At 43.4% G+C, this 11,610-nt stretch overlaps 1 protein-coding gene across 2 annotated transcripts; it reads left to right on the plus strand.

The window, feature by feature from the left end:
- Positions 1-1,869: 1,869 nt before the first annotated feature.
- On the plus strand, positions 1,870-8,821 carry agtr1a (angiotensin II receptor, type 1a). 2 transcript variants are annotated; one of them, XM_036554722.1, is made up of 2 exons: positions 1,870-2,059; positions 6,543-8,821. In XM_036554722.1, exon 2 carries the CDS (start codon positions 6,601-6,603, stop codon positions 7,669-7,671), a length of 1,071 nt encoding a protein of 356 aa, XP_036410615.1. In that variant the 5' UTR covers positions 1,870-2,059; positions 6,543-6,600; the 3' UTR covers positions 7,672-8,821. The 2 variants fall into 2 exon arrangements, with proteins under 2 accessions (XP_036410615.1, XP_036410616.1); XM_036554723.1 differs by having other exon boundaries at positions 6,693-8,821.
- The last annotated feature ends 2,789 nt before the right edge of the window (positions 8,822-11,610 follow it).

Consider the following 11,610-nt stretch of genomic DNA (forward strand, 5'->3'; position numbering starts at 1 on the left):
GAATATTTTAGCGTCGCAGTACAACGCTGGGACACCCGGTGCGCGAGGTGCAAAGTTTTTTTTTAAAAAATCAGCCTCGGAGACCGTGTCTAAGTGGAACAGATTGAATCTTGCTCGGTTTGTGCTGGGTCCTCCCGTGCGCCCGAGCGGCGGGAGCTGAGGGACGTCTCTGGAAGACGGCAGATTGGCGAGGGGACGGACGCGCTGCTCGCGTCCTTATCTTCACGCACCATTTAGAAAAGACTGCGCTGTCGTCGCGCCAGGAGGAAGCGACGAGTAAACGGTAATGAAAACCAGCGGGGCGTCTAGTTTCGTCAAGGAGCCGACCTTTATTCTCTTGCTTAGAGCAGATAGTATGAGTGTTTTATATATATATATATATATATATATATATATATATATATATATATATATATATATATATATATATATATACATATAACAAGGACCCTTGCCACAGCATCTCTTCACCAGTGACACCATCGATAGTAGCAGCTTTTCGTTCTCAGACCACATTACATTGAAACAGTTGAAGCAGAGGTGCTAGTAGTAGCAATAGCAACAACAGAAACAGTAGTAATACTTATTACATTGACATTAGTAAGGGGCAACATGATGGACAGAAACAGAAATGTACCCATTGTAAATATAGGTTTGTCCTAAATACACCTAGGAATGACTGTTGGTTCGTGGTTGGTTCCATGATGGTCCAATCCAGGTACTGCCAGAAAAAAAAAACACGTCCTGTCTCCTGAGTCACTAATGGAAATGTTCCAAAACACAGGAAGATCCGTGAGGCAGCAGGTAGTCACCACATCACTCACTACCAACCCAACTGGCCCCGGGCGGTTTACGAACTTGTTTTGGATCAGACAGTGACACGCATGAACACGCTGGCAGAAAAATAGATAGGCCCACTCTTTTTCTGAGGTGTTTTTGTTTTCTTTCTTCGTTCATCATGACTGTCATTCTGAGATTCTGCATCTGCATATGTATGTGGAACCCAACAGCCAGTCCATTCGTATCTCTCAGTGCCACAAACAGTGGAATCATGAGGCGACACAGAGGAGAGGGCAACACTACTGTCATGAAGGTCAACCAGAATTGACTTGTTAGCTGTGTATCACAGATCATACAGTTAAAGCAGTATTAAATGAGCCACAAAATTTATTTCAGTTCATTTCAGTTCTGCAAATTCCCTGTTGTGAATTTATTAAGTCTTGATTTAAGTTATTAAAACCTACAGGAGTGTTGTTAGGCAGTATGTGTGCGCTGTAACATGGTAATGTTACTTCACATTTAATCGCATTCTGTTCACTGAGAAACAGTGACTGCTAAACAGTGATATACAAGTAGTGCTGCTTTTTCCAGACTGCCAATGATACATTACTTGCTTATCTGTCAGCAAGCCCTTGTTCTTGGACTGTATGTGTCCTACCACAGCAGCCTTGTGAATTGCACAATATAAGAGTGTATGCCAAATAAATCATTACAGTAAAACAAAACCTGGGGACGTATTATAGCAGCTGGACCAAGTCACAACCTATTCGATTCTCTCTCTCACTCTCTCTCTTTCTCACACACACACACACATACACACACACCCTCCCTCCCTCCCCCACTCCCCCCTCTGACCCAGAGTCCAGGACACGTCCAGTGTTATTAATAAAGTCCTCTCGGCCGCCCCTCTCTCGCACCGGGGACAGAGAGGGACAGGAGGGAGGTATAAGAGGGCCGGGCCGAGAAGGCGAGCCGGACACTGCAATGAGGAAGGACGGACAGTCACGGCCAAGCCGGGAGCCCGTGGGCTGAAGAGGAAAAACACCAGAGGAGGCGGGGGGGTGGGAGAGAGAGAGATCCTCTGCGTGTGTGTGTGTGTGTGTGTGTGTGTGTGCGTGCGCGCGCGCGCGCGCGCGTGTGTGTGAGCGCACGTGTGTCCGACCGTATCGCTGCAGCTTGGCCAGCTCGGGTTCATTCATCACCGGAGGGCTGGAGACTGACCTCTTTTTTGCCACCTCTCCTTCCGAAACATCATCTGACCGCCACTTCTTACCCTGAGGTAAGGGAACCGCCGGGTAGCGTCTGCCAGTGCTGCTTCATCTCTTTCTGTTGTTTTGTGTCCTTCATTTGTTGCATCCTACCTTCACCTGTGTTCACTTATGCTCACTTGTCTTTGTTTGTGTTCACTTGTGACTTAATTTGACTGAAAAGCAGTTCAGTGAAAAGAGCTGAAGGCAAAAGCCAACCATTTGTACAGCGTATATGCACATAATTTATGTGATGCTGCGTCCGCAGAAGGTCTTAAGGTTTGAGTCCCTGATAAGAGACAAAAAACGTCTCTGTTTCTCACAGGACAAATCTGTGGTACATTAAATCGCATGAGAAGAAACATGCTCTTAAGAATTCTCCTAACATTGAGGGAAAAAAAAAACGTTGTTTGCGGTTTTAGATACTTGGCTTCGGTCCAGACTGTTTGCCTTGCATTGAAGCTCAAGTCAAAGTTGATCAGGTCATTTATGGTTATTTTCTCAGAGGGGAAAATGCATCCCATTAAACAAGTGGTTTTTCGTCACCAGGGAGAGTGCAGTGTCTCGAATGGTAATGTGGCACTACGAACCACCCGCTGGGGTAAATATCTGTTTCCTGATCACCATCATTCCTGGATTTCTGAAAATCCGCAGCTAAATACCCCAGAGTCCCAACGGAGCAAGGGAGGCGAAATCTGCAAAACACACACAACACAAGGTCACGACCTTTCTCTTCCTGAGGTTGCAGCTCCAAAATATGGTGCAGGGGTGCTAACCCCCACCCTCTATACACACACACACACATAAAGACTCAGTTGTGTCCACATGGATATCCTGTTAGTGGTCCTTCATGTTTCTTCTCCTTGCTTTTAGTAGTCAGTGTAGTATATTAGCTATCTGTTTGCAAGGCCTCAATTTTGTGTGAAGGTTTGAATTGTGAAAGATCTGAGGTGACGCGCCAACAGCATTGTTCCGCAGGCATTGGTGTTTTTAGGCTGGGTTTATCCCAGGCTTCTCAACCATCTGCAGATCTGGAGGAACACTCGGAATGCTCCATGTTTGAATTATTAACCCCTTGTTGCCCGATATCTGTTTGCCAGATGGCAGTGCACCAGCTCCTCAAGTTGCTATTTGAAGGGACAGATCAATGTGGTGTTTTCATTTCCGTATCTTTATGTGTGCATGTATGTCCTCAAGTCGCTATTTGAAGGGACAGATCAATGCGGTGTTTCCATTTCCGTATCTACGATACGCGGGACAGCACATTGCTAGTTTTCTTTCAAAAGAAAAGTTCAAAAATTTGGGAAGGGGCCGTGCCAAAACTCGAATTTGAAATATTTCTGCATTCATCTAAGATTCCCCAAACTGACAGCGGTCGGTTGGCTCATTTCAAATGTGGTAGGTCCTCTGGAAACAAACTGGTTTTGCTATGACTTAGAACGGTGAACACGCCATGCCCGTGAGATCCTGAATGCGTCATTGGCATATTTTTCTCCCAAGCAGCTCATTAGAACCAACGGCAACAAGTGACTGGTGGTCCTGTCCAATCAGTGACCCCCGAACCGTAAGACCGCGATCCGGTGGTGGAATGAAAGCAAGAGCAGCGGCGAATCGCTGCGACGGATCCATCCAGAGCTGCAAGGTGTTGCGGGTCGTCAGCTCGCGTATTAATGTGACAATTCCCCGAAGAGCGAGGAGGCGTGCGTTCATGGTCAAGTGCTTGTTTGCCTTCCTGCCGCCCGGTCACCCCAGCTGTGTGATCACTGCTCTGCAATGTGTAATCTAAGCACACTTTCCCCTCCCAGACCAAATGATGTAAGCGGCTGGTGAGAAAAACAACATAAATCAGACACTTCATCCCCTCAGTAATATACCTCTTGCTTAAATCGCGTCTCGCTCATTCAGCCGCGTTCTAACGCTAGGCTACTCGACCCTTTTTCATTATCATTTAATTGGGACAGTGTTTTCCCAACCATGAACCGGAGATTCCTTTTCAAAGGGGGGCAGTGGCAGAGAAGAATGTGATATTGTCTTGCTTATATTTATTTGTCCTTTGAAACCATACCTGGCTGGATTACCAGTGGGGTGAAACAATGCTTCGCATTAGAAAAGGAAAGGGAAAAAGAATTTGGTGACGCATAATTGGTTAGCCGTTCAGCTGAGACAGTGTGATGTTTTTTTTCTGTTCCTTTCTCAGACTTCATGAAAAACACATAAACAAACCAACGGGGGGTCAATGATATGTGGAAAATGGCCATGAAAATTCTCGAATGGGAATAAACCACAAGAAATATTTAAAATTAAAATGAAAACAATGATCATTTGCTATTACATTCCCTAACCAGAGTAATTTACAGCCTGTGGCTGCTATAATCATTAACTAAAGAAAACACTTTTAAATCTAAGCGGTGACATCTGTGTCACTGGATTTTATTGCATCAGGTCTGAAGAGGAAACTCGGCGAATGATATTTCACGATTTTGTTGCCCTTGGCACCCTGTTGTCCCCCAGTTGCAACAGCCTCCACATCTGCAACCAATATAGCTGTTAGTTCTTGCAGGAAGTTATTTTCACAAGAATGCATTAACGTTGAGACCGGGCAATTTTATAGAATCACGACGGAGCTAAGGCAACTGACAGTAGAATATACAAGTGGCGTGTAGTTTACCGCCTAAATTAATATAGAATAGAGCAAATCTGAACAGAAAAATTGGATGCTGCATTTATTAAGCAGGATTCCCGTTTCAGAGGTTTTCTCTTCATTCTTACATAATTTGACCCTTGCCCTCCGAAGGACATTTTGTGTACAGTATGATCCGTGGGGATCTGTTGATTCGCTGACAATTAAAGTGAAACGGCCGGCTGACAAACTCCAGTCTCCCGATCTCTGACACTAACGACAAGAACCAGAGACAGCGATGAACAGCACCCCTCGTTTTTTTTTTTTTCAACTTATTTCAAAGGGATGGCACTGTTCTAAACACAGCCTTAGGCAAATATTATATTTAATATCCGTCTCTTTACAAATGTGTGAGACCTTTGTAGTTGTGCTAAGCCTAAGCCACATGTGCTGTACAACATTTTAAAATAGAACAAATCATCACTGCAAATTAAGGCCACTTATGTTAAGCCAAAAAGACCATGAAGTAAACGCACTCGTACGTATGGTGCTGAAGCAACTAACGAAGGGAACGGCGGCGCGAGTTCTCCCTTAAAATGAGGGAATAGGCTGACACCTAGTGGCGCAGCAGAGAACACGACGTGTTCCGACGTTCCCGAGGATATTGGAGTCGATGGAGTTCGGTACAACAGTCACGTATAACCGCCTGTGATATTACTCTTGAAAAATATAGACGAGGAAAGGCATATCACAATTACAATTTACTTCATAATTTTATATAGAGAGACAGAGAGGGAAAAGTATTAATGTCGTTGTCACTGATCTGTCTGTAAAAAATGAAATTAATAAAAAACTTTTTGTTAAGCAACTGTGACGACCAAATTGACGCATTTTACTTATATTTCTGACATTAACTGCAACCAAACTGCAACATGCTGATTTCATCAAGTTTTTTTATAGAAGATGTATCTACACACTGTACTCACCACAAATGCCTTTACATGTGTGGAACTTTTTAAAAAGTCTCAGACAAGTTAGAAAGCCAAAGATGGTTGAAATGTTTGTGGTTATGTACCCTTTAGCAATTTTCCAGTGTTTGGTGGGAGCTATAAATCCAAATATGGTGTAGGCCTACCTAGAGTTAGCTGCTTTATTTTACAGATTTGTTTTCAGTAAGGTTTGTCAAAAATAATTTTGGAGTCCTGCTCAAAAGTTAAGACCTGTTTCATTTTTAGTCCTCAAAGGACTTATACCAAAGGAACATTTTATTCTTTGACATTTTTACAAGGGTTTATCTTTTTGCTCAGACTGTGTGAATGTTGCTTTTAAGTCATATCATATTTGCATACTGTAACTTACATGTAGCACCAATTTTGCCTATGACACAATTCGTAAAATAGTGGGTGGTTACTGCAAATGGATGCTACAATTGTTCTAGAAAATAAAACCCATGGGAAGTGTCTATTTGGACACTTCCTCTTCCAGGGTCTTCCTCAAACACTTGTTTATTTTTTCCAGAAAGAAAATAATGAAAATTATATCTAGGCTTCAATTGAGGCACCTCAAGTATGATTTAAATTATAATTGTAAGGCAAACTGTTGATAATATTCCAGAGTCAGTTACATCATTAATAAGACCATTCAAAACTCATGTTTCTCATGTAATCAATATTTAATGAACTTGTATGCAATGATGAATGAAATTGCATCTCAGGCATCAGGTTTTCTTCAGAAAAGCTATAAGAGTTTGCAATAATTGTTTGAAAGCTGTAGTTTTTTTGGCGATATTGTATAAAATGATGATTGCTTCATCTTTACTGGTGCAAAGTACGGGCAAAGTGGAAATGAATGGTCATTCCAGAATGACAGTGATGTTGTTGTTGTGTTCTTTACAGGACTCTATGGGCAGCTGCTGGTCTGCTTAGAGCAGCTGGTTCCTCTTCACAGCACAGGATGGAGAGCCCAAAACCAGAGGGGATCAATTTAACATGCAACATGTCCGGCAGCCACAGCTTCATTTTTACCCTTATCCCTATCGTCTATAGCTTCAACTTCGTCATCGGCATAGTGGGCAACAGCATGGTGGTGGCCGTCATCTACAGCTACATGAAGCTGAAGACGGTGGCCAACATCTTCGTCCTGAACCTGGCGCTCTCCGACCTCACGTTCCTGATCACGCTGCCCATGTGGGCCACTGTCACCGCGCTGCACTACCACTGGCCCTTCGGCAGCTTCCTGTGCAAGGCCAGCGCCGGGCTGACCACCTTCAACCTGTACACCAGCGTCTTCTTCCTCACCTCGCTGAGCATCGACCGCTACCTAGCCATCGTGCACCCGGTGCGCTCGCGGCCGCACCGCACGGTGGTGTGCGCGCGCAACACCTGCATCTTCATCTGGACCTTCGCCTTCCTGCTGAGCCTGCCCACGGTGCTGACGCGTAACGTCTTCCCCATCAGCCACACCAACATCACCGTGTGCGCCACGCTAGACAGCAAGGAGTACAAACCCACTCTGGTGGCTATCAGCCTGATAAAGAGCGTGCTGGGCTTCCTGGCGCCGCTCGCCATCATCCTCACCTGCTACTGCCTGATCGGCCGCTCGCTGGTGGGCGCCCGCCGGCTCCAGTGGGGCCACTCCCACGACGAGGTGCTGTGGATGCTGGCCGCCGTGGTGCTGGCCTTCTTCCTCTGCTGGACGCCGCACCAGGTGTTCCATGTGATGAACGCGCTGGCGCAGCTGCAGGTGATCAGCAGCTGCCGGGCGCTGGATGTCATCGACACGGCCATGCCTTTCACCATCTGCGTGGCCTTCCTCAACAGCTGCATGAACCCCATCCTCTACGCCTTTGTGGGCAACAACTTCCGCCGGAACCTTCTGCGTCTGCTACGCTGTGAGCCGCCAGCCCAGCGTGCCGTCCAGTCGCACGCCAGCCTCACCACCAAGATGAGCACGCTCTCCTACCGCGCCTCCGAGACGCTGTGCCTCGCCGCTGGCAAGGCGGGCGCCGTGCCCGATGCCACGTGAGCCGGTCTCCGCGCCGACGCCCCTCCTTCACCCCCCTAACACCCCCACCCCCCACCCCCAGCGGCAAGGCAGGAGGGCGTGTCCTGCTGAAAATGATACGTCTGCTTTCAAGCCTCTTCAAGCTCTCCCTGGAGGAATTTCAGGAAAACCTGGTTGGATATCAGATATTCTTTGGTCTCAAGGAGGGCTGTGAAAAGCACCAAAGTCTATGATTTCCTTTGATTTTGTGACTTATAGTCCACTAGCATCTGCCATGTGCCTTAACATTTTACTTCCATGTATTTCATTTTTGTTTACCTTCCATAAACCTCAGTTATATTGGTATAGCAAGAATAAATCATGATATTTATTGATCTTTACTTGGTCTGTCAGATGCTCTGTGCAGCACAGACTTATTAAAAATAATATATTAAATGTAAAGATTTGATGATTTTTATGAAAGAAAATGAAATTGATAAAGCACTAAAAATCTTTCATTTGCTGCCTAAAATTGGATCATCTTGAGGGAGCCCTAGACTTGATCAAACAGCGATGTGCTTTTTCCTAAGATAAGTGTACTGAAATGAAAAATGTGTTTTTTTCCCACTTCATACACTGAAATTATTTCATTTAATTCCAGCCCCTGCCAAAATCATGGTGTTTTGTAAGTATTAAAAGTAGTCACATATGCTTGAATTCATCTTATATGTTAAGGACATTGCATGTTGCTGTTAGATGAAATTAATGGTGGCTTCTTTCACAAACACTACATCTTGATTAGCCTCATACCTAAACCATTTGGTCTGCAGCATGCAGTTTGTTGTAACACCATATCTGCCTTTGTGTGTTGTAGCTATATGTCTCCAACATCACTAAGTTCCAAACTGATATAAATCTCCTCCGCTTCAAGGTTTACATTCAGGAGGCTTAAAACTACTTCATTTTGCATATAACAGTATATACTTGGTATTTCAGTACAATTACATTTGGTTAATTATATGTTTGGGATGTCATTTTAGACTGAATGTGGAATTGAGCGATATACTTTCATCCATGCATGCAGATGCACATGGAATCACTATTTTGCTGCAGAGAAATCTCGTCATGTGTTATATTACTCATTTAGCAAAGCATTAGAATACCTTTTTTAAAATGCATTTTTTTTTTGTTTGTTTGTTTTTGTAAAATATAACAATATCATTTTGATTAAAGGGACAGTTTGATTTTGACTTCAGCTTTGGTTCATTGGGGCAGAGCCTAAACCCACGTAAAATAAAAATAATAATAATAACAAAAAAATAATATTAATACTTTTCGAAGTGGCCACAAAGTAAGCTTGTTTTGATGGTCTACAAGACAACATTACTCATCAAATGAAATTACATCGATATCTTGAGTATCAAAAGAAATATATTTCTGTGTATGAATTAATAAGTAAAATACAGATCTGAGTATCGATGCAGGTCGTCTTTGATGAATTTCTTTTTCATACATACGGTGATTCGGTTGAAAGATTTGGGATGTTTCATATGCACCACATCATGTCGCTAGTCAGAGAAGTCGTTAGGCGTAGGTGATGAAGTGATTTTAACCTGTTAAATGTCAAGACTGAGTCCTTCTGTGATTTTCTTTCTTGATTTACATGCATGGTTGACATGTTTCTTTTGAGGCTCGGTAGCATATGTATGGCCACACAGTATAATGCGAAGATGTTGAAAATGGTTTTGTGCTACTTGATTTCCCAATAATGACAACAATACACTCCGATAGAATGTACTTTGTCCCTTCGAAATATCTCTGTAACTTTGTGCATTGTGACGATTGTCGTGTTTCTGTTCACACAGTATCACCGAGTATCATAACTGGCAAGCCAGATCTTCTAAGAAGGAGGCTTCTTATTGGGTGAAATGATTAAATGAGAAGTCGAACGGAACTTCCTGCGGCAATGCGTCAGTTACCTGGGAGAAATGAATACTGACAGTGAATTAGGGAAACTAGAGGGTTTTAGCGGAACTGAACTTACAACCATAAGGGTGCATCTTTGAATGTTTGAATTCCCGGTACGTTACTCCCTCTGTACCCATCTGCACCTTAGTAACCTGAAGCGCATAAGCACACATCCAGCTGTATAAATGGATAACAGATAAAATGTAGGCATCGCGCAATACTATAGTTAAGTGTGTCTGTTGAGCAAATAATTGCAAATAACACTAAACGCAGAGGCAGTGCCACATTCCATGTAAATCTTCGCTGTTAAATATGTTGGGTAAATGTTTGTTCCTTTTATTTACAACTGCAATCTGTGTGACGTGTAATATTTGAAATGTGGTGTTTTGTGAAAAATTGTGTTTTTGTACATGTACAGTCCGTTGAAAACTAATATGTTAAAATGAATAAACATTTCCACACACCAGTGACGATGTCAGTTTTGTCTGTAGTGTCATGGCCATTGACTTCGAGGCTTTCTTTATTACAGGAAGTCTCTCCGAGGAATGGCGCAGGTTTGGGGTCTGAAGGATTATGTGCTGAATCTTTAAACGTCTGTGTGCGCCGTGACAAGAAGTTTTATAACACTGCAGTGATATCATTATCGAACGTTAAAATCGATGGCTTTGTGCATTGACTGAACTACACCCACACTACGGGACGCTGAAACATCTTGGATTGGGTGTAGAAGAGACGCGAGAACAGGGCGACAGCTTCGTTTATTTCAAACCTAGTTCAGTGTTCTCTCATGAGCCCGGCTCAATGCAATTCAGTGAGAGAAACTGACACCAGGAGGGGTGCCCCAGGACCAGGGCAAGGAAACACTGCTCTGTGCTATGCCTTACAAATGAAACATCCACCCACGATCAATAGAAGAAACGCCCACTGTAAGCGAGTTTTTAAAAAGCTAGATTTGGGGTATTGCGGTTTCTCTCACCTGTCACTACGACCGTACAAAATGTGAGCGGATAATTGCTGATATGCTGTTAGGGCAGCCCCTAAAAAAGACGTGCAGCTTCTCGCGTTTTGGTGCTGTTGCAGGGGGGCGTTTCCTCCTGGCAGCGGTCCACATGCGCAGGTCCAGCCGAGCAGGCTTTGCCATGTAAAGCATGCGTGTTTCTTGTGAAGAGTGCTCGGAATACAAATGATTTTACTGTTCTATTACGACATAATGATATGTGTGCGCAGCACGTAGGCTACTGGTGTACGTGTAAGAGGGTCTTTGAATAATTTTGATTTATTGGACAAGAAACTTAAGTCATCTCATCATAAGACTCAGAATTACCTACGATTACGTAACTTGAAGTAAAAGAAAGAAAAGCTTCCAGCACAGTATTGCAGTAGTTTTTTGTGCCACGAGGTGGAGCCCGAAGTAAAAATATTGGAAAGAACATTTTGTTCACACGTTTTGCCTCTTTGTTATCATACAGTGGCTGACTGGTAAAATATTAGAACCCAATCAGTGCGTATCATCAGTTAAAACCTAAAGAGGTTTAAGTTTACATATGAAATAATTCCATGAGAAGTTGCCTGGTTGACATGACAGGAATGATGCTAAATAAATAATAGGCAAGTGATAAGCGAGTGAATGTCTCAGCTTGTAAGAATAGCTTCAAACGTATATATGTAGTTGCAGAATTTGTTGCGACACTGGTAAAATTATAACAACCTCACTTCAAAGTACGCGGCCATACGATTTTAAGTGTTTGTAAGTTAATGTCGCCTCTATTAAAATGATACAGTATACAATATCTCACTTTGCATTTGAACATTTGGTAATCATAACAATAGTTACACTTTAAAGGCCAACAGTGCGACTACAGCCAGTGTATATATGCAACTACATCTTTCTTTTATTTCGCCAAATAAGTAAAATAGGAACATTATGCACAGTAAAAGCGTCGCTGGATACGCAGTTTTTCAGGAGGGGGTGTGTACTGTCAGACACCAGATCACATGACCGCATATATCAAA

This window comes from Megalops cyprinoides, chromosome 20, assembly GCF_013368585.1.
Source record: "Megalops cyprinoides isolate fMegCyp1 chromosome 20, fMegCyp1.pri, whole genome shotgun sequence".
NCBI lineage: Eukaryota > Metazoa > Chordata > Actinopteri > Elopiformes > Megalopidae > Megalops > Megalops cyprinoides.